Source organism: Camelus bactrianus, chromosome 1, assembly GCF_048773025.1.
Source record: "Camelus bactrianus isolate YW-2024 breed Bactrian camel chromosome 1, ASM4877302v1, whole genome shotgun sequence".
In the NCBI taxonomy this organism is placed as follows: Eukaryota; Metazoa; Chordata; class Mammalia; order Artiodactyla; family Camelidae; genus Camelus; species Camelus bactrianus.
The window spans coordinates 57,377,597-57,401,358 of NC_133539.1; the positions used below are offsets into that span (position 1 = coordinate 57,377,597).

At 37.5% G+C, this 23,762-nt stretch overlaps 1 protein-coding gene across 9 annotated transcripts in view; it reads right to left on the bottom strand.

The window, feature by feature from the left end:
- POLQ (DNA polymerase theta) overlaps positions 1-23,762 on the bottom strand; it is a 125,860-nt gene that overhangs the window by 84,268 nt on the left and 17,830 nt on the right. For 7 of the 9 annotated variants that reach the window (XR_006720407.2, XR_006720408.2, XM_074364326.1 and 4 more), the window contains exons 3-9: positions 13,269-13,446; positions 11,620-11,685; positions 7,349-7,578; positions 6,693-6,872; positions 4,616-4,746; positions 3,143-3,299; positions 1,432-1,540 (exon numbers count right to left, since the gene is read on the bottom strand). Coding sequence is in view for 7 of the 9 variants with exons in the window: in XM_074364326.1 (XP_074220427.1) it covers positions 1,432-1,540; positions 3,143-3,299; positions 4,616-4,746; positions 6,693-6,872; positions 7,349-7,529 (758 nt within the window). In the remaining 2 variants the exon portion in view is untranslated. Of the gene's footprint in view, positions 1-1,431; positions 1,541-3,142; positions 3,300-4,615; positions 4,747-6,692; positions 6,873-7,348; positions 7,579-11,619; positions 11,686-13,268; positions 13,447-18,856; positions 19,191-23,762 lie in introns of those variants that run through there. The other 2 variants (XM_045507233.2, XM_045507232.2) reach the window with 2 other exon arrangements.

Here is a 23,762-nt window from a genome sequence, read left to right on the forward strand (position 1 = left end):
CTTTCTGTGGTATTATTTTACTATTCTTTTTCTTTTGAGTTCTTGAGATGGGTAAGTCATTAATTTTTCAATCTCTTTTCTTTAATAATATATACACTTTATACTATCAATTTCCCTTTAAAAACAACTCTAGCTGCATTTCAGATTTTGTGAGGAAGAAAAAGAGCTCCTAAAAACTCCCAGAGAAAAACCTGTAAATGTATACAAAGGATGAGGATCAGCATGGCACTGAATTTCTCAACAGTAACAAGAAAAATGAAGTAATATCTTGAAAACTGAAAGAAAAACACTTAAAATCTTGACTCTTATACCTGAAAAATCTATGAAATAACTATGTGGCATTTTTAGACATGCTAATTTTCAAAAAAAGTATATCCATAATAGCCTGTACATTGAAATAAAGTGGAATTTCCTGGAAGATATCACCACTAAAATGAGGAGATAAATCAAGAAAAAGACATGTGATCACAAAAAAGTGGGCTCTGACTCAAGCAAAAAGCAATGGGAATGAATGATAATGATAGAAAGAGATCCCAAGATAACTGTTGTGCATCACATATATAGATTAACCACCTTTCTAAATTAGAACAACTCAGAAAGCTTTAAGATAAACTTCTTCAAGAAAATGAATTTGGTAGAATAGTAAATGCATTGGAACATATTGGGTAGATTTATACAAGTGGGGAAGAGGTGGGATAAATCAGTGATAAGCTCATAGAAAACCAAGCCATCAAACAAAAAAGATACTTACTAATTTCAGAGAAAATGATTCTAAAGTTATTTAGAAAGTAAAATTAATCATAATATATTCCATGGCATTTACATAGTTATAATAGTGTAACCTTGAATACTGATTTAAGCAAAATTAGGACATAGCTATATTTGGAGAATGGGAAGATAATGAGAAGACAGAGACTGGTGGTGTGGAGGAAGAGATCGGGTGGGGTGAGAAAAGAATATAAAAAAGAGCTAGATCATCTTTCATAGGAAGAAGTCCATATATAATGTGTAAAACTAAAAACTCAAGAAGCTGTATTTAGAGATATCACTGTAAGTACATTTTTTAAAAAGCCATAAGAGCTGAAAATAGTTGCCTCTACAAAGTAAAGGATAAAGAAATGCTACTTTTCATATTTAGCTTTGAGTGCTTAAATAAGATGTGTATATATTTGACAAATAGAAAAATTGGATTTTAAAAATCCTATCATAAAAGTGTGAGCAGTCAGAAATTTAAGAATGCTTTCAAAATAATCTAAAATCACTCTCAGTCTTAAGTACTTCTTTTGGAACAAAAATGAACTGCTGTACATGAGTTTATTCTACATAAGTATTACTCTCTTTTAATTTAACTCCTACTTACTATGCACTGTTGAAAAACACTTCTTCAACATCATCTGGAATCTCAGGAACTTAGTTATTTCAGGTACTCACCAAGATGCTGATTTCTGAGCAATATAGCAAATCTTGGTCAGCAAAAGTTCCAGCAGATACCCTCGGTGAGAGTCTCCCAGCATATGCAATTCATCCACAACCACCATTCCTAAAGAAATTTTCCAAATACTAAGTTTCACAAAATTTCAAATTCCAAGAAGAATTTTAAAAGACTCAGTACCTTATACCTTATACCGTATGTAGCTGTCATTCCAATACATTGCAGATGACATAAATTTCTAACCATAAAACAAAAATTAGATTCCACTTAATGGGCAATTATTTTCCAAGATATTTCAAGTATCAAGTGGTCTTACTACAATGTATTCTGGATCTAAAAATCAATGATTAGCTAACTCTGCCTCTCATTACTCAGGCACTTCTTAATTGGCAACCTTGTAGAAATACACATACAATGAGAATCAAAGACATCTATGACAATTATTCAGTGGGTTGACTTTTCTATGAGGAAAATAGCCAAAGCAACCATACTGATGTTAGCAAGTTGCTTACAAAAACAGCTTCAGATTAAGAAAAAAGAAATTATTTTAAGGGATGTTTTTGTTTGATTATGGTAGGCTAGTGACTCACCCTATTATAAAACGTAAGTGTGATCATAATTCCCTTCTCCCCTACTTGGAGAATTAAACCAGTCTATGCACTTGGAATAATGCTCAAGAATTACTGAACATTTATTATCAACCAAGACTTTTTTTTTTATTTTATTAAAACCACCAATGCCTTCTTTAAACACTTTCATAACATCATAGTTTCCATGTGTACTCACGTTCCCCCTACAAAAATCAAGCTCTTTCCGACTTTTCCTAATGATAATTGATGCTCCTTTTCCTCATCAGTAAGCTATTTTCAAATCATATTGTATGATGAGTTATTTCAACATTCATTCATTCAAAAAAATATAGTTACCTAGTGTGGCAGGTACTGCGCTAGGTATACTGGATGTTAACACTTCATCTGATACAACATTTAATGTGAAAATTCTGATACAAACTGATGAATGTGACTTCTCTCTCCAAGCTTTACAGAGCAGAGCCCATGTCTTAGTAAGCTTGATTTCAATCCCCACCCCTACCTTACCTTTACCATTTAAGTTTACCAGGATCATAATGAGTAGCTAACTGATATTCTTGCAGCTTCTATTGCTGCCACAATGGTTATTCTCTTCCTGTTGCTACCTCTACATAGTAGGCTTTCCTAAGTGATTAAAAAAAAAAAAAAAAGGATTAAGATAGAAAAATTCCAAGCTCAGATACAGTGCCAGTTTCTGTAGTCCCTACCATTTCCCTACTAAACGACAGCCTCTGGGTCCAAGCCTAATCTAGATCCACTACCAGAATATGATAATAAATACATACATACACTAATTGCAGAGATGGCAGATGCTTCCTTCTATACCTGGTAAACTTTAGACAGGAAAGAAGCAATAAGAAATGACTTGAGGGCTCAAGCGATATAGATATCCTCTATGTTTTGTAAAGTGCAAAAACACAAGGAAGTAGAGTCAATACATCAGTAAGACGTAAAACCTTTTTTCACACAGTCTCTGACATTACAGATGCCAATTCTCACCTCCAGAAGTAGATGACAGACAACAGAATAAAACATGAGACATACTGAAATCACAAAGCGCCACTCCATTCTATCAAAAAATAGCAAAAGAAAGTATACGCTTATTTTCTCAGTTGCTTACCTAATAGATCCATCTTATTTTCCTCTATGAGGTGATTGATCAGACCATTCGCTCTCTCAATTGTGCAGACAGCAATATCCAAAGAAGAGAAAGGCCTTGTTGGAGAGGTACTGCCCATATAACCATCCACTTTTATTCCTACTTCCTGAAACAGACTCTGAATTGAGTAAAAGGAATAATACAGGTAAAAACACTTGAAAATCATGAATTTTAAATTGGTTCCATCCCAGAACACAGACATAAGTATACAAAGACACTTATCAGATTACTGTTAGTTATTCCCAATAAAATAGCATACTTAATCAAATGAGTTCTAACAGCTCTTTATAGAATTAAAATTAGAGAAAAACTACCTTAAGCAGTAACATTTTTAATCTAATAAACCAGCAAGAACTAGCTCTTTAACATTAATATAACACTTTCAGAAACAAATTTATCCTTCATGAGGGAAATATTCTTATCCCACTAAAGATTAGTTTTTTATAGAACAGAAGAAAGATTTTCAAATGCAGTGGGGCTTTGATGTTAATTTCTTTTAACTTCAGTTTTAACTAACATACATTCTCAATAAAAAGGATCCTTTCATCATTTTGTTACTTTGCTTTAAGTTGAAAGGATGTTACCATGTAGGACCAGCTTTGTTGGCTCTTTGGCCTCTGAAATAACTACTAAAAAGATTTATAGAACCACTGAATTTTAGAGCTGTTCATTCAATAAAACGTTTCTGAATGTTTACTGAGTTAACCCGTAGTTAACCCCATAGTTTTATTTTACCAATGAAAAACTTGAGGCCCAGCAGATTATGTATCTGGCCTGAAGACATAGTTGGTGGCAAAACTGGGACTAGAACTCAGATTTTTTAGACTTCCAGTACAATAATCTTGCCATTCCAAAAGCACATTTTTTCACTGCAGGAATCAGAATGTGTTCTATTTAATGAAACATTACATTGGTAAAAATGCCTTAAAGACCAGTGAGTATCATACAAACATGAACTGTTATTCACTTTTGCAGGAGAATAGAACAGACCACAAGCCTGGAGCTTTACATAAGCACCGATGGATCTTATTCTTCATCCTCGAACATTCTCAAATGGCTCTCAATTAGGATGGGATATGCTTCCTTAAACACACATCCTTTCCATGCTTCAGTCTGGTCCTACTACTCAGTTAAGATGTTGACTATTAATTTGCACGTTTATATGCTAATTAAAGTATTCTCCCTATTTCCTAAGGAAAAGTTTTATAAATTTTTATACAGTTTTCACCAATTACTCCTTATTTGATGATCCTTTCTCCTTTATGCGGTAATAGAAAAGTTTCTCCTCATAAATGGTCAGCTGTTAAAGCTACACTGAGATGCAATAAAAAAAACTTTATTTTCCATTTGCTTTTACAATTCTATTTCAAATGAGTAAAGCCAAAGCTGCCAATAATAGGCCTTCCACCATTAAACTTAGTACAAGAACATTACCTGGAGATAGTATTTCTTCTCTTTTGCCACAGAGACAAAGGGTAAAATAAATAGAGCTTTCTTCCGCATTTCCAATACCCGCTTCAAAATAAGTAGTTCAGCAACAAGAGTCTTCCCAGCACTTGTAGGAGCTAAAACATGTTATTCCACAAGGTTATCACAAAAATATGTAATATCTGATACACTGCATTAATAAATGTTTTAGATCATATCCAGTAATTACATAGCCTAAGACTAACCTATCATTAAGGCCCCAACTAGCATCTGAAACCTTTATACCCTGAAAAGCCCCTGACTTTAAACCAACTTTCTAAATAATCTCGCACTCAAAACAGAGTATTAAACAAATCTTTTCATCATCAATAAATGATGAATACTATTGAATACCTAGCTTATACCTAAGGATCCTTTCCTTTAAGTACTAAGTGGTTAAAAGCCCTGATTTGAGGAAGGAGATAAACAGCTTTAAGATACTGTGATAGGAGCTATGATAGAAGTTGAGGGAGAAGAGTTGGAAGGAAGTTTATGAAAAGGAAACAGAAGTTTAAAGAAGGGAAGAAGAAAGAAATGCCAAACAGAAGAAACAGCATATGCAAAGGCCTAGAGGGAAGCCTGGTATATTCAGATGATAGTGAGTACTTTATTAAGTATGAAATATAAAGTACAAGTGGAGGACTGAAAAAAAGAGATATGAAAGTGCCACATGAAGAAGAGGTTTATAATTCCACCATGCAAGGAGTTTAGAATTTATCCTGAAAGCAATGTAGAGTGACTAGTGAGTTTTATGAACAGGAGGGACAAAATCATATTTGTACTTTATAGAGGCCACTTTGGTTGCAGAAGCAAAGTAGAAGCAGAGAGAAGATAAACTTGTTACAAAGCTACTGCATCATCTAGAAGAAAGATAACAGTAAACTAGGTAATGGAAGTAAGAGAGAGTAGTAGTCAGAATCAAGATATTTGAAGTAACAGACACTGGACTTGGCTGATTATTTACTGTGAGTTGGTGACCAGATTTATGAATGACACCCAAGTTTTTGTTTAAGCAACTGAACTGGTCAGGCCATTCTACCACTGCCACTAAATGCCACTAGTTAGCATTTACTGAGTCTTTCCTGTGGGCCAAAAAACTTTTCTAAGCTCACTCTTTTTTCTCTCTCCCCCCACCCCCACTACTTCCCTTCTGTCTCCCTTCTCTTTCCTCTCCCACTCCTCTCTCCCAAATAATTTGTCAGATTACACAACCAGTAAACAGCCTGAACTTACATCAGCTGATAGTGAATTCTCTAATTCTTACTGGCACCCATAATGAAATATCTGGATGACTCACAATTTCTGGAAAAACTGATACAAAGGAAGTGCACCTTACCAAGTGATTAGACTCTAAAATCAGTATACTGAGCACAGATGGTTAAAACTTACATGTCAAAGTTGCCCTTGAAAGCCCATATAAATCTTTTACAAAGTATATTACATATGGTTTTGTGTATACAATTCTGTATAAACTGGTCAATTTATAAGCATATAATATATAATATACAATATTCACACACTGAAAAGCAACTGAGATCAACTAGAGGTACAGCAGATTTACATCTCCCACTGCACACTCACTCTGAGACATTTGTTTGTTGAGAAGAATGGCTGGCACGTAGCTCTCTTTAAATTGTCAGGTTTTTGCCTTCCCCCTGCCTGAATGGAATTTACGTAAGTATATATCTGATGGCATTTAGAATGATTGGAACCATTGAAAGCTTTTCCTAACAATATTAACAGAACTTCTTTGAGAATATTTTATCATTAAAGAAGTCAGTGAGATAATACTGACAATTCTTTCTTGGACAATGCAAAAACTAAAATTGAATTCTTTTGATTTGTGAAAGCTAGAATTATGCAACTTCATTAAAGGAATTTTTACCTAATCCTTAAAAAAAAGTATATATATGATGAAACTCTTCATCTATTTTAAGACTTTCTCTAGTTACAAAGCACTGTCTCACCTACTTTACTTCAATATTCTTTACATTTATAATGCCTTAAAAATAGTAGGGAACTAAATCTGCACAAATTTGAATACCTGAATAGACTAAATTCTTCCCTTCCAGGACTCGTCCAAGCAAAAGGCACTCTGCCTGCCATTCAAACATCTTTTGTACACCAAAACTGTGATATTTCTCCAGAACCGCTGTAGGAAGTCCCCAGTTTGCTAATAGCAGCTTGTCTGTGTGATCGTCAGGAAATATTTGCTTGCATTCTCCTTTTAGGAAAAAAAGAAAAAAGGAATTGATAGTTGAATTTAGTTCCAATGTTAAGACTTCAGTAACTAGTTTTCCACTGTGTTTTGGAATCCATTTATGTTGGAAAGAGGCTTATTTAAAGTACATCCTGACAGAAAGCACAATCAACATAAGAAGTACTGGGCACTATTAGAAGTAAATCCCCTACAGGTGATGCGATTTGCCTAACTAGTACGTTGTTTCTGTAAATTAAGGTCGAAAGCCCCAGAAACTCCTTTAATATTAGTACCAGGCGGTCGCTGAATACGGGCTGAAAGCTCTCCCCTGTCAACGGAAAGTGACCTGCCGCACCAGACACGAGTCACAAACTGAGAAGGGGAGTAGAAGCCGAGTGGTCATGCAAGCGAGCCAGCCCCGCGCGGTGCGGGCACACCCCGACAAGCGGCCGGGCTGAGCTGCCCGCCTCGCCCGCCGCCCACGGAGCACCTGGGAGTACCTGCAGCTCTAGCTGGCCAGCGGCCGCGGTCCTTCAGGCTGCGTCCCAGGCCCGGGGGCGGGCTGAGCACCGGCCCCGAGGGGAGCAGGAGGCTGTCACTGCTGTCACCGCCGCTCCCCGAAAAGGAGTCTGAGCCCGATGTTGAACGTCGCCGTTTCCCACTCCAGCGCGTTAGATTCATCGCGAAATCTTTTCGGCCCTTCAGGGAAAGATACAGTCCCAGGGTCCTCCTGTTCGGGAGAAAACGGGCCTGCTGACAGATGCGGCCGCCATCTACCCGCCACAGTTTTCAAACTCCCGCCTCCCAGCCCGCCCCGGAATCACAGAGTTCTCAGTGGCGAGAGTAACCCGAGGACCATAGAGTCGTGGGGAAGGAGCGGCTCTCTTTGGTGTCTCAGACCTCCGGCCTCCCGTTTTAATTATTGGTTAGTGTAAGAGAAACAGAGTTAGACCTAAAATAAAAGGGGGAATAAAACAGACTCAGCATATGTAATCTCCAACTATAATCAGACTGGCTTAAGGTTTTTCCTTTTTGTCCATTTCTGGTTTGAATAGCAAGGTAATGCTAACTTCATAAAATGAGCTTCCGATAGTAGAATAGAGAAGGAGCTGTTTTTAACATATTGGTATTTTTAAAACAATTACTACAGGATATACGTGCAAAATATTATACAAGTAAAATTTAGGATTTCGAATGAAGCGTAATTTACTCTCCTGGTGTATGATGATAGGGCAGAGTCTGTTTTTGTACCCAAATTCTACTTTAGCCATCACGCACTGTGAAGAATATGTGATGGAGTCTTGGGGACTGCTGGCCGATACACCTCTCCGTAGTAAAAGGGTACTTAGAAGGGGTTCTGGATGTGCCTGAGTGATCATTCTGAGCCAAGAGCTCATTAATGGATCTGTGCTCTATCTTTTGGCAAGGGAGAATGAAATGAACTCTGGATTTAAACGGATGCCGGTTTATTACCTAGTTGCACAATTCGTTTCACCAAGCAAATCTAGTAAGCTAGAGGCCTGCCCTGAAGAGGTGGTGCTTTTCTATACAACTAAAAATCTCAAAAGGACCAGTCCAAAAAAGAAACTATGAAGTCTGGGAAACAGGAGAATCAACTCTCCTGTGAAAACCTACCTTGTTTAAAAAAAATTTTTGAACAATGTTCTAAAATTCCACAAGATGGAGACATTACTCCATGAAGGAATCATTTTTCTTAGTTACCTTTTATGCAGTCATTTGACTATTTATTGAGCATCTACTGTGTGCTAGGCACTGGGTGTATGGCAGGGAAATGGCATGAAATGGCTCTGGCTATCAAAGAGAAAGAGCCTAAAGAAGGAGACAGACATTAAACTAGTTAATTATTTGATAATTTTAAGTTGTACTAATGCTCAGGCAGAAAAGAACAGACTGCTCTTAAAGAAATAAAAGGGATCTTTTAGCCTGTAGTCATGGAAGAACTTTATGAGATGCAGTGTAGCAGGAGGGTCAAGAGTGCAGCTCTAAAGCCAGTCAGTCTGGTTTTGAAGACTTACTAGCTGTGTGATCTTGCTAAACCCTTTGTTCATCCTTTTCCTCATCTACATGATGAAAGTAATAATAGTAACAACCTATTTGGTTATTATGAACACTAAGTTGTCAATTTGTGTAAAGTGCTTAGAACAGTACCCCAACGTAAGAAGTACTATTCAGAGAAAATGATATATAAATATTCTAATATTGTTCCCAATCTAAATCCAGCATTTTAATGGGAAAAGAATAAGCTAAAGAAATATCTCTCACAAAGTTATTCTATTTTTATTAAGTGAAGAGAGAAAGTGAGAAAAATAATTAGGGAGAAATTGAAAGGAATGGTTTGTGTCATCCTACTAAAAAGATAGAAGATAACTTAAAATTTACAGTTTATTTCAAACATTCAATATAAATTTCTAATTTAAAAAACTCTTAGAAAATAGGAAAGAAAAGATTACTTCTCAAAAATATTTAATATTTTATGCTAATAGTTACCATAATAATTAATGCTAATACACCTGAAGTATTTCCCACCTGTTTTTTGTGTCTGAACTTGAGTTCCTTGGAATTATATCTGTTGTAATTCTTGGAGGTCTCCATTGAAGACCTTGAAAAAATTTTCACACATAGTTTTGCTAGTTATCTGGGAGACGTACAAATTGTGACCTATTTTATTTATTTATTTTTTGTTTGGTTGGTTTTTTTGTTTGTATGTCCTGGGGGGGAGGTAATTTGGTTTATGTATTTATTTATTATTTTTTTAATTTAATAGAGGTACTGGAGATTGAACCCATGACCTCATGCATGCTAAGCATGCACTCTACCACTGGGCTATATGCTGGCCCCCTCCCCTGGCCTATTTTAAACATAGTCTCTGGGTTGGCTTTTCTTTAAAATATTGAAGTAGTAGAGTGATGTTAGACACCCAGAGCCATATTTGGACAGCTTCCATACTCACCATCTCAATCTTCAGATCAGAGATTTCTCTGCTTTACTTATTGCAGGGGATACCCTTTTGGGTTTTGGCATTATAGAGGGGATTTGAGGAGGGTAGTAATTAGGTTTATTTATTCATTCTAATGGAGGTCCAGGGGATTGAACCCAGGACCTCGTCCATGCTAAGCACAGACTCTACCACTGAGCTATACCTTCCCCCTATACAGGGGATTTTAGAGCTTATCTCCCATTCTGCTAGGAACCCCAGATTCCCATTCCCCAGAACATATAATCCATTAAAATCCACACTCTAGACCACCAGAGATCAGCATACATCACTATGGAAAACTTTGGTTCTAATGCTTCACTTACTCCTTTACTTAATCCTTTGATTATTTGACGTTTCTGTCTAACAATAAATTCTCTGATTTTACCAGTTTATCATAAATTTTAAAAGATGTATTTTTTATATAACATCCAGAATTTTAAGGAAAATGTACTGTGCTAGAAGTGGTTTTTTGTTTGGCCTAATATTGCTGAACACAGAAGTAAAGGAAACTCAACAACAATTAATGTACATTCAAAGATGTCACCTGAAACAGTTAGGTTCTACTGTATAGCACAAGGAACTATATTCATTACCTTGTAATAGCCTATAATGAAAAAGAATGTGAAAAGAAATATATATTTATGTATAACTGAATCACTATGCTGTATACCAGAAATTAACACATTGTAAACTGACTATACTTTAATAAAAAAGAAAAAAAAAGATGTCATCTGATTATTTTAGTAAGTTTGCACAAATAATGAAGAGCAGTTTATCCCTTGAAATTGCAGAAGTTATAAGAAAAAATGAAATTTACACAAACCAAATTTGTGAACTGCCAAAAACAATCTACTGAGACTGAATAAATTTTGTGCTTCTCAGGGGTGGAATGTATATTATGATAATTATAATTAACACTGCTCTATGTTATATATGAAAATTTTTAAAAGAGTAAATCCTTAGAGTCCTCATGACAAGAAAAAAATTTTTTTCTATTCCTCTAATTTTGTATTTATTTGAGATAATGGATGTTTACTGAACTTACTATGATAATTATTTCATGATAGATGTAAGTCAAATCATTATGCTGTACACTTGAAACATATAGTGCTGTATGTCAATTATATCTCAATAAAACTGGAAGAAAAAAGCAATAAACAAAAAAATGTGTACTTTTCACATGAGTGGAAGTGATTTGCAAAAAAAGAAACAGCTGGAAAATGTACTCGATCAGCAGTGTGGGATACAAGTGGTGCTGACTGAGTCTAATGTGCTCAGAATAAAGGAGCTGCCAATTAAGAGGATTTTGTGTTCGAAGTTCAGTGGTTCTCAACTGTTTAGTCTAGTGGCTTCACATAAGAATCCCCTGGGGAACTCTAAAAATATTATCCTACTCCTAGAGATGCTGACGAAATTGGTGTGTATAGATTCTAGGCACTGGTATCTCTTAAAAGCTCCCTAGGTGTTCCTACAATGCTGCTGGAATTGAGAACAACGGGTGTAATCCAAGGAAGGTGGACTTGAATTCAGGTGGCTTCAGTGAGAAAGTTTTAATAAGAGGCTGAAATTAACAAGGAAATCTGAAAAAGACTTATTTCTCCGCATTGACCCAAAGAATTAGTAGAAATAGCTTACACGGATGGGAATGGAAGCAAAATCAAAATACCTACAGAGGTCTAGGTTAAAACATCAGAAAGCCAATGTAAAGGTGGTAAAACTAAACAGTGAATGCCTGAACGAGACTAAGTTAATTGAGTATGTAAAAACACAAACCTGTAACTTCCAAATTCCAAAGTAGGTTGTTCTCCCACTTCTCACATGGCAATACCTGCTGACTGCCTGTGTAATAAACACCAAGCAAGGAAGGAAGACAGATAAGCACTAAGCCTGGGAATCTTATGTATCTATTTTACAGTAGAAATAGGCTTTGATTAGATGGGGAAAGGAGTGAGTACTTTGCCAGGGAAAAGTTACCAAAAGGAGCTCTGGGGCAACAATCTCCTGCTTGGTTTGGGGTGGGGGTCAGAGCACATCTAAGCAAGCACTCCGGGGCTGCCACTGGGGTCTTTGAGTGCATGGTTTTTAGAGCAGCTCTTAGGGATTCTGAGGATTTCTCTAGATGTTACTTTTTTTTCTTTGATCCCATCAATTCTACCCCTCTTCTTATTTAAACAAAATCTTCCCCAAATCAGCAGCAACAAACAGGAAAAATGTGTGGAGGATTTGCTTATAGCCAGCTGCTATGATGTAGGGTTGAGGACGCAGGTCTAGTCAAGGGTGAATTTGTGCTCCTGTCTTCTTTTTGCATTTTCTCATTGTCTCTTTCCCTAATTCTCTCTCCTCATTTTCACTTTAATTGCTTTTCTCCCCTTCCCTTTCTGTTTAGGTTTAATCACTATTATGATAGCACGCATAATATAATGAAAATTTTATTTTTAATACACTCAGAATCCTACATGGAAAGAATTCTTTTATTGTAGGGGGAACTTTACTCTTACCTGTAGTTCTCATGTTAATAAAATGGCATTAAAGTGACTCATTGGTGTCCTTAAGTGTAATTTTTATTATATATTAGACAATCTTTTGCATACGAATTGGTAAATAAATGCATATCAGGATTCTACCTCATTTCTTACTAAAATGGGACCAATTTAAAGGATCACATCTTCACTGCCCCTTTCTTTGGTGGCATGCAAATCCTGGGTTATGTCAGTGACAACCCTGACGGCAAGGACTTACAGAGTCTCCTCTCTTGTATCATTTCACGTGCAAGGGCAAAGCAAGAGTGTTTCTCTTGGTTCAATAGTGTCGTGAGTATCTCATTATCTTCCAGACTCAGAACATGTAGGAAAATTTCTAGAGGGTGTGACTTGGATTGGACCAGTTTCTAAGGCAAGAAGACATATAGCTGAAGTGTAGGTATTTTAGTTATTCAGGCTGCTGTAACAAAATACCATAGACTTGGTGACTTATAAACAACAAAATATTTTCTCATAGTTCTGGAGACTGGAAGCCTGAAATGAGGATGTCAGCATGTTTTATGTTTGTTTTTCAGTTTTCTTTTACTTGCCTTCCTATGGATTGCTAGAATATTTTTCAGAATTCTGTTTTAACTTACCTACAATTTTTGAGCACATCTCTTTGCATAGCTTTTTAAACTGATTTCTCCCAGTAATCACTTTATATATGTATATAAATATATGTATTTATATATATAATCAAAGTCAATGGATCTTGACATTTTGAGTGAATTGTAGACTTGCTTTATATCCATTTACTCTCCCCCATTTATAGCTGTGTTATTGTGTTCAATATTTTCTCTGTATTCATTGAGAACTACACTGAAGTGTATTATAATTTTTGCTTTAACCATCAAACAATTTAGAAAACTCAGGAAGAGAAAGAAAATGTATTGTATTTACCCATATTTTTATCTTTCTGTGTTCTTTCTTCCTTCTTGTTGTTCCATGGATCCTTCTTTTATTATTTCCTTTCTGGAAATAGAGAGCTTCCTTTAGCCATTCTTTTAAGGTAGGTCTTTTGGTGACAAATTCTCTTAGTTTTCTTTCATCTGAGAGTGTCATAGATTCCGCTTCAGATCTGAAAATATTTTCAATAGATACAAAATTCTGGGTTAACTTTTAGCACTTGAAAAATGCTTTGTTACCTTCCTCTACTTTCCTCCTGGTGTCTGATGAGAAATACACTGTCATTTGGATTGCTTTTTTCCCAATCGGTACCGTGTCATTTCTCGCTGAATGCTATTAAGACTTTGTCTTTAGTTTTCAAAAGACTATCATGTGTCTTGATAAGAATTTCTCTAGTTTTAACACATTTGAGGTTTGCTCAGCTTTTTCAATCTGTACGTTGATGATTTTTTTGGCCAAATTTTGGAAATTTTTAGTCATTTAAAAAAAACATTTTTCAGCCTTCTCTCTTACTCTCTGCCTCTGGGACTCCAATGACACAAATGTTAGATATTTTTTTGGCCATATGTCCCTAAGTTTCTGTTCATTTTTTCCCAAGCGTTTTTCCCTTTGTTGTTGAGATTGGGTAGTTTCTACAGTTCAAGTTCACAGATTCTTCCTTCTGTCCTCTCCATTTTGCTATTGATCCTATCCACTGAGTTCTTTTCTTTTGGTCATCATATTTTTTAGTTCTAAAATTTTTATTTGATTCTTCTTTATATCTTTATTTCTTTTCTTGAGGCTTCCTATTTCTTTACTGAGCTTTATATTTTTTGTAATTACTTGTTGAAAACATTTTACGGTGGTTGCTTTAAAATTCTTGTCAGACAATTTGATATGTGTGTCATCGCTTCCTTGGCATTTGTTAATGGTCTCACTTAGTATGAGATCTCCCTGGTTCTTGGTGTGACAAATGGTTTTCACTGGAAACCTGGACATTTTGTACACTGTAAGACTCAGAATCTTATTTAAATCTTGTGTTTTAGCAGTCCTCCTCTGACACCAATCTGATGGATGTGGGGGCACCACCTTATTAATCTCAGCTTGGGGTGGAAGTTCAGGTTGTACACTCAGCATCCCTTGACATGCTGTGTATGTAGGTGGTGGGGGAGTGGGACAGAAGGTGGAGGGGAAAAGAGAGGAAGGATCTCATTTCAGCTGGGCGGGGGGTGGAAATTTAGGTTTGCTACTAGACCTCTGTTGATTCCACCCTGGCTGGAAGGCGAGGGATACCTCATTATAGCTCTTCACATAGCTTCCACTGACACCTTTTGAGGGGGGTCAGGGGCTTGTTACTACTGAGAAGTCACAAAAGTCCTCACTCTCAACTAAGCTTCATCTGATAATGTTAGAGCAGGCAGATAGCTAGATATGAGCAGAGAAAGGGGGACACAGACCAAAGGCAGGAATTGGGCAGAAAGGAGGGGCACAAGCCAAATGCAGGAAACCACACATCATATAAGCACCAGGGGTCCCTGGTCAGAGAACGAAAAGCAGAAACCTTTGGGCTGATAAGGAATCAGACCTTTGGGGGTGATGAGTGGCCTGGAGACAAACAAGGAAAGGTGAGAAAAGGCAGGAATTTCCAGTGTCCAAATGTAACCTTTTGCTCATTATGCCCTCATTTCAATAAAATTAGCCTTGCAGATCAGAAGTACCCATCATGCACTGACACCATGACACTTCAGATCCAGACTAAATAAAGACAAAAATCCCTCCTCCCTTTGGGAAGGTGGAGTTGAGATGATAATCAGGGAATACAACTCCAAACCCTTCCCTCCCCAATGAATATTCTGCCCAAACATTTTTACTCCCTATGTAATTAACTTGCCAAAGAAACACAGGGCAGCTGCTCACCTGAGCCTGCCCGCTCTCCCCTTGAGAGTGTACTATCCATCCTTTGTTAAGTCCTCACTTTACTTTTTTTAACCAGCACAACTTGTCTCTGAATCCTTTCTGGGACGGGACAAGAACCTGAAACACTGCAACAATACTACCCACTAAATGCAGGGGAGAAACACCTCATTATTCCCAGATGGGATTGGAACTCTAGGCTCCCCACTTGTCTTAACTGACACATGAAAGGGAAGAGGTGCTCATTACCCCCTAGCAAGGATGAAAGTCCTGGCTCCCCACTCAGCCTTCTATGACACCTCCCAGGTGAAAAGAAGTGGGAGAGAATGTGTATAATCAGGCCACCCAAGGTTCTCTCGCTGTCTGAACCCCTTCTCAACCAGTCCCTGCCTCACCCACACTACTCTCCTGGCTGACCTTCCCTGTTAATCATGGAGCCTAATCAGTGAATGCCTACATACTTGTCCCTGGCCCCAGCTAATGGTTGTTCTAATCTGTAGATCAGAACTATCTCCACTACGATAGGTTATCAAAGGGGTGGTGAGGGGTGTGCCCCTCTGCTGGTTTCCCTACTGACTGATGAGCCAATATGACACCGATTCCCTCTACAACTGGTAACTTCCCTCTCCCCACCAGTAGTGAAGAGTACTGCCATCTGCTGCACACGGGGGGCTGTGGTTCCAGGGCCTTGCTTTAGAAAGGTAAAAGTCCCCTTCCATTAAACCACTGATGTCTGTGGGCTCTTTTCTTTGGTCTTGAGGCTGGGCTAGCACAGGGCTTGCAGGCCTGTGAGATGCAGCACAACAGAATGCCTCCTTAAGGTGGCAAAGGTGTAAGTTTAGGCTTTTCACTCAGTTTTGCTGGCTGGGGTGGGGGGTAGTGTTTTTGTAGAGTGCAGATCATCTAAAAGTCTCCTGTCTTGCTTGGCTGCCCCCTTCCTGGTCCTTTGACAGGAATAGCAGGGTTCTCTGGGTGCTTTTTTTTTTTTTTTTGTCTCTGCCTATTGGCAATTTCCCAGTTGCTGGCTTTTCTAGTGTCCAGACTGGGATATATAAGGCAAAACAAAACAAAACAACCAATAAAGCAAAGTAGGAAACTCACAATAGTGAATTTGCAGGGGTGAAAGGCAGGAGGCAGGTGGTGGTGCACAGATCCTTAGCTGGTCTGCCTTCACTCCACCTTTCACAATCTTTCTATGTTTGTTTATATAATATTCACGGCTTTTCTTTGTACTTAGTAAAAGAAATAGGGGAAAGTATATGTATTTCATCTCCCCAGAATTAGAAATCTCACTGTGCACTCTTTTAATGATCTTTTTTATAAACAGATATTTATAGTGTATACTGTTGATGCCCTGCCCAGATCCCTTTCATTGCAATTTTACCCAATTCCCAACTTTTCCTTTTTATTTATTTATTTTATTTTTATATCCTTTTTATTTTTGATGGAGGTACTGGGGATTGAGCCTAGGACCTTGTGCATGCTAAGCATGCACTCCACCACTGAGCTATACCCTCCCCCCACCATCCCTAGCTTTTCTAGGAGTTGGCTGATAACTCACAACTGCTCCTTTCTCTGAGGACTTGCCATGGGGTAAATGGGAGCTATCTAAGTCTTCCCTTAGTTGCCATGACCACCAGTCCTTCCTGCCGGGACCAGGCCTCTGCCAGTACTGCATATCTGTGCTCTAGACCTTCCCCCGGAGATGACTGCCGCTAGTCTGCTGCTGAGACCACACTCTTGATATATTTATGTTGCCTGATTTGTCAGTCTTTTCTTTTGTGGTTAATGCTGTTTGAGCTTTTGTTATATCCCATCCCCACTTCCCACTACTTTTTCCCTTTGACTATCTCTGATTCTCATCTTTTTTTATTCCTTCCATTTCTCTAAACTTGTTTTTGTAATGTCAAAGTAAACAGAGCTAGTCCCAACTCACTTCAACTCTGTGAGTTTCAATGATCTCATCAGCAAAGTGGTGATAATGTCCCTACCTTACATATCAGTGGAGGTCCCATAAAAGCATGCACTTACAGGCATTGGCACAGGGTTTGAAACCTAATGAGAAGCAATCAGTGGGAGCAAAATTTATTATCTGTAATTCCTTTGTCCCCGGCTGTTGTGTGTTATTCTCCCTATCTACTTTATGTTTTAGGTTTTTCTTTTTTAAAATTATACATCACTTTCTCTGTCTAAATACTATTCACAGCACAGCTAGAAATTGCCCACCTGTGGTCCCTCAGCCCCTCCATCTTGTTTCATGTCCCTCTTGGTCTGTTTCAGGTCAGAGCACATCTCACTCCTTTCAGCTACTCCCTCTGTGTCTTTGGGTGTTCTGTGGCAGAATTGAGATGCTGTATATAGGTGGTGTGTATCTCTTTTGCCTTAGAGGGGCTAAGGGGTGGAAACTTGGAGCTAGGCCTATAAGCAATTAATTTCAAAATACAGCAAAATTGTTCATATCTGATACATCGGCAAACAAAGTGGCCTGACAGATTTAATAGAAAGTATGATACAGATTTTGTGGGAAAACACAAACGCGGAGATACACTCCACAGAGGTAAGTCGTGGAAAAAATGTATGTTGTGTGTTACAAAAAAAAGTATATATACATAGACTTAAAGCAGTTTTCCATTACATGCTAGGAAAGAAGTTTAGTGTCATATACGTGAGTGCATACACCAGAGGAACTCATCAGGAAAGGCTTCTATGATGAAGTAACTGAAACCTGAAGGGTTAGTGTAAGTTAATTGTAGGAAATTGGAGGAGAAAGAGCATTCCAGGCAGAGGACCAGTATGGGTGAAGGACCTGGGTTTTAAAGGACCTTGGAGAATTCTGAAAACTTAAATGAGGCCAACATGCTAGAGTATGGTGGGAGAAATTGGTGTAAGGTGACATGAGAGATAGGAAAGGTCCAGATCATGCACAGCATTACAAGCCATAGTGTTTGACTTTTGTTTCTTGGACACCAGAAAACAGCTGAAGAGTTAGGAAAGAAAAAAAAAAAAAAAACATGTATCAACATATGTAAAAAGATGACCCTGGATCTTATGTGAAAAGGAAAAAAAATAAGAAGAAATGTAAAGGAGCAAAAGCATAAAGAAGGCAATGAGTTATAAGACTATTGCCATCCTCCACTAAATAAATATTGGTGGCTTTTAGTAACAGTAGAAATGGTGAAAATTATCGAATTGTGCATCTGTATTGAAAGTAGATTGCTTATGGATTCAATGCAGGGTGCAAGAGAAAGAGAGGTCAGGAACGACAAAAAAGAAGAAGCTGGAAGCACTTTAGCATAATTCAGCTAACCAAAGCATTTCAATCTTACCATGTCTCCCCAGCTATTAACATTTTATATTAATTTCTTTACATTTAAACACTTCTATGCCCACAAGGGCCAAAAAAGTAACATAAAGTGAAATGAGTAGGGACTATGAAAAACTCTTTATAGTCTCCTTCCTTGGAAATTGCATGTGGCAAAGACCACCAATAGTTGACCCCTAATATCAGCTATTCACATCTTCTTGCATAGTAACAAAATTCCAAAATTTTACCTAGCCGTGTGGCCATCCAAAACACTATCAATTAGGGTTTGATCAGGAGGGCTGAACTGTATGAATGATACAGAACAAGAAATCTATTACAAATATTAGTTATAAAGTTGTGGGATCTGGTGAAGACTGATTTTTACCTCTGCTTCTGGTGGCAGGTCTGATGTCTGTCCCTGCAAGTCAGCAGAGCCAACAGTTGGGAAGAAAGCATGGATGTGAAATGGGGAAGCATGAGGACAAACTGGAACCTGCAAGACAAACTGGAGTCCATAAGTACAAACGAGAAACCTCATTCGTCTCACTGCCTCCTCCTCTCAACGGGAAAAGAAGCAAAAAATACGTAGCCATCTGTAATCTAACGAACAGACTACATTTCTTTTCCCTTCTTGCAGTCAAGCATAGCATGTGACTAAGAAATAGCCAATGAGCATTTTGCTGTTAATGATGTTTCTAGATGAGGATTTTGGTTTGTTTGTTTGTTTAACTTTTGGGATTTAACAGGCTCCCAGAATCTAAGTATTGGATTAATCCATTCTGGAAAATCCTTGGTTATTATATTTAAAATACTGCTCAACTATATTTTCTTTCTCCTCCAGATTTCCAATTAGAAGTATGTTAGACTTTCCCACTCTGTTTTCCCTGTCCCCTAATGCCTCCCTCCATCCCTCCCTGGAAGAAGGATATTTCCAGCAGCTGGGATGGCACAACAGGATCTTGGAATTTCTTCTTCCCATAGACTATCTTGTATCCTTTAAGAAAGATTTTCAGGGAATTTTTTAAACTTGAATTTTTTGAGTCATTGTTATGTAAGATCATCTTTAAGCATTGGTTTAGGGTTTTCCTAAAATGTTTCTCCATCTTCAAAATTTTGGTTGATGGAGACCCACTCATCTCTTTTATAAATAAAAGGGGGGAAAAAAAGAAAAAGATTGCATGAATCCATGCAATTATTCAAAAAATCTGCTTTAACAGTGATCTTCTTAGAAATACTTCTAAATATTGCCCAGTGGCTCTGCACTCTCTTTTCCTTTCCTCTGCTTTATTTCCATTATAACACTTATAACTTTCTGAAATCTATTGTTTGTTCACATGTGTATTCCTCACCGTAATGTAAGGTCCACAAGGGCAGGAAATGTGTCCTCTTCTCTGTTTTATCTCCAGCACTTGTACAATGTGAGACACATAGTAGACACTCAAAATATTTGTGGAATGGATGAATGACAACTATGTCAGGCATTTTGCTGGGGTCTGGAACAAAATGATGAAGCAAAGAAACACAGCCTCATCTCTTTTGTATCTTGATTTCAAACCAATTGCCCTCCTTTTCTAAAAATTTTCAGTTTTGTTATTTGATCTGGAAATTAATCTGAGAAAGTCTTTACTGAGTGTATCGTGTTCTCTGAGATATAAATATTAGCTTCTCAGGGTGAGGGCATAGCTCAGTAGAAGTGTGTGTGCTTAGCATGCACAAGGTCCTGTGTTCAATCGCCAGTACCTCCATTAAAATAAATAAATACACCTAATTACCTCCCCCACTCCCCAAAACTAAAACTAAAAATAAATATTAGCTTCTCATACCAGGCACATCAATTATGAGAATTTGAGAAGGAGTCCTGAACTTTGAATCTCCTAGAGCTTGATATTTGAGCCTGGATCTCCTCAGACTGATTTGTCCTTTTTCTTCCTTCTGAGGTAAGGGAGGGAATAGCTATGAAAACCTTGAAGGAGGAGGATTTCACTCATCAAGTGAGAATGGAGCAATCAATCAATAAACAAACATAAACAATTATTTAATTCTTTTAGTGATATTAATTGCTTTAATCTTATAGCTACCCTGAGACCTTGTGACTTGACCAAGGTCACACATCTATATATAGTGCAGCCTAGATGCACACAGTCTGGCTCCAGAATCCTTTTCTACATTTTCCCACTCTCCCTTTCTCTTCTTTTTCTGCCCTTCTCCGTCACCTTGTGGACAATTTTGATTCCTGGAAGAACTGGGAGAACTGCCAAAATTCTTTTCTTACATCTCTGCCTTCTCTTATTTCTTCATGTTTGATTAGGGACCCTGTCCGGCAAGAGTTAGGGAGGAGTCTTAGATGCCCGCCTAGCCCAAGAAGAGAGGGAGAAGGAGGAGAGCCACCCTGGGGTTAAGGAGGAAGAATGAGCCAATCAGACCTTCAAAAACAGGAACTGCCCAGGGGATGAGGTGGCGTCCTTCGGGCACCAGCCACCTAGAATGAATCAATGGATTAACTGGAATGAAGGCATAATGTCCTCAACAACCACAGTCTAAGCCACATAATTGCACAGGGTCTTTCTCCAGGATGAGAGTGGGATACAACCAACACTGCCCCTTTCAGATAGTTTCCTTCCCTGTCAATACATGCCATGTGCTTCCACCCCTGCCAACAATTTTCTCCTTGCCTGCTCCTGAGGCTGCGGATCTTTGCCTTCATCCTGGATGGCATCATCACCCAGCACATTCTTTACCCCTCCCGGCTACAGGGCAACTCTACAGCCTTGCCTCTTCAAAGACTGGCCTCTATCTGCAAAGGAAGAATCTGCATTTCCCACCCAGCCAAGGAAAGGGGTGTCGAAAAGGAAGGAGGAGCTGCCTGAGGGAGAGCTGGCATGGTCCTGGGCTCTGGATCCTCCCCCTCTGCTAAAACCCAGAGCAGAACCAGGCAGGCTCGAAAATGGCAGAGAGATAGAGAAAGGGTTCAGCAAATGAGGTTTTTTTTTAAACCTTCATTTTTTTCTCACTATTGTAAAAAGTGAAAATATAACATAGATAATGAAGAAAGTGAATGTTCAATGGAATCCCAGTCCCTTAAGATAACTTCTATTGATCAGTTTGCTTCTTTCTCTTTAATTTTTTTCTTTATTGGTATTTTTGTTCATAAGTGTAATATATTTTCTTGTTAAAAAGAAGTTTCAATGGAATCTGCCCACCAGTACTTATTAACTCATCCATCTATCATCCATCCATGTATTCACTAATAAAAAAAACTGTTTAACTTTGTTCCACACCAAGTGCTCGGCTCTGAGGATACAGCAATAAACAAAGTTCTATGTACAAGAGGCTTGCATTCACTTGAAGGAGGTAAGGAAATGTAGATATATTAATTTATTATATTTTAAAGTAGATTTTCCAAATTCATTTTTATTGCTATAGAATAATTCATATGATAAATATATCACAACTTATTCTATTGATAGACTTTTAGATTTACTCCAAAATTTTGACAATAAAACAAGTATTATAATGAATAGCATTGTATAGTTTTTTTTACAGCATCTTTTACATATTTTTATTAACTTTTAAATATTAAGAATGGGCTAAAAGTTTATATGACATTTTTAAATATATAAAATTTTTAAATATTTAAAATTTTAATGACTGTCACTTAAAATAGTTTCCCCCAAAATCAAAGAAATTAACATTCCCCCCAAGTGAGTGAAAATGCCAGTGCTTATCACTGCACCATGAACCCTGAGTTTTATTCATATTTTAAATATAAGGGAGAAAAAAGGAAAAGGAAAAGTGATTTAATTCCTGGATTAAATGGCATTTCCTTTTAAGTATTTTTTCATATGCTTACTGGCCAATCAGATGGCTAGATAACAAATTCAGGGCAGAAACATTTTAGTTCTTGCTCATCATTGTGTCCCCATCACTAGCACACTCCACACAGCACAGAACATGATAAATAATGTATAGAAAATAAATGTTAACCAAATAATGTATAGAAAATAAATGTTAACCAAACTATAGTTCAGTTGAATTTTTAGGTACCAGTTGTCCATAAGGTAAGGAGTACAAGAGAATGATAGGAAAAATGGAAATTGGTAGGCATAGATAACCGATACTGAAAAAGGGAATGAGATACTGAGAGGGGATAAGAGAGATCTGGGGATAAATTGTGAGACTTCTCTGTACTGTGGTCTCTCAGGAACACCTGTCAGTGTCCCATTTCCTGGGTTGATTCTTTAATGCCTAAATCTTTTCTTTCCTATTGTCTATTGCTTTCTACTTTTGCTTTATTTTGGGTACATTTCTTTTGTCACATGGTGAGTTTCTTTCTTTGGTAGGATGCTGGGTGTGAGTCTAGTCTTTTGTTTCTAGATTTATGGCTTAGTCTAAGACCTTAATCTACGCCCTCTGGGCTAGCTGATGGGAGGAGTGGAGAGGGCCAGGGTCACAGTCCCCTCCCCAATCTAGAGAAGCATAATCCAACAAGCCAATAGTTGCTACTATGATTTGAAGCAGAAGTCAAGTCTATTAAAATCATAATTGACCATCCCCCTACCCAAAGCCAGAATAGTTTTTGTCACCCAGAAGGCATTCAATAAGTAAGAGATGAATAATGTACAGCATATTGCTGGAGTTAATAATACTGTACTGCATATTTGAAACTTGCTAAAAGAGTACATCCTAAAAGTTCTCACCACAAGAAAAAAAGATTTTGTAACTATGTGTGGTGACGGACGTTAACTAGACTTATGGTGGTGACTGTTTCACAATATATACTAATATTGAATTGTTATGTTATATACTTGAAACTAATGTTATATGTCAATTACACCTCAATTACAAAAAGTAAGTGGTGAGTGAGTGAATGAAAGAACAAACAGATGGATAAATGAGTAAGCCTTCAGTCAGTCTGAGGAAGATGATGGCAGGGATGGGTGGGCAAAGCACCACAGAGAAAACAAAATTAAAGGTTAACAAAAAGCATTAGCCAGAGCAACAAAATATGTAGCATTATGGCTAAACAAGCTGCAGCTCAGAAAGGTAAGGAAATGACAGCAGTTTAAAAAGATTAAGAATAGAATGAAGATCTAATGGAAATCTAATGGAAATTCCAGAAGAAGCTAGTAGAGATAATGGAAGCAAGACAATATTCAAAGAGATAATCACTCAGAAATGTCTATAACTGAAAAAATTCAAGAGTGTTTAGATTGAAGACATATAGTAAGACATGGACAAGATAAATATAAATCTTACACAGACACTCTAGGTAAAAATATGGACTGTAGACA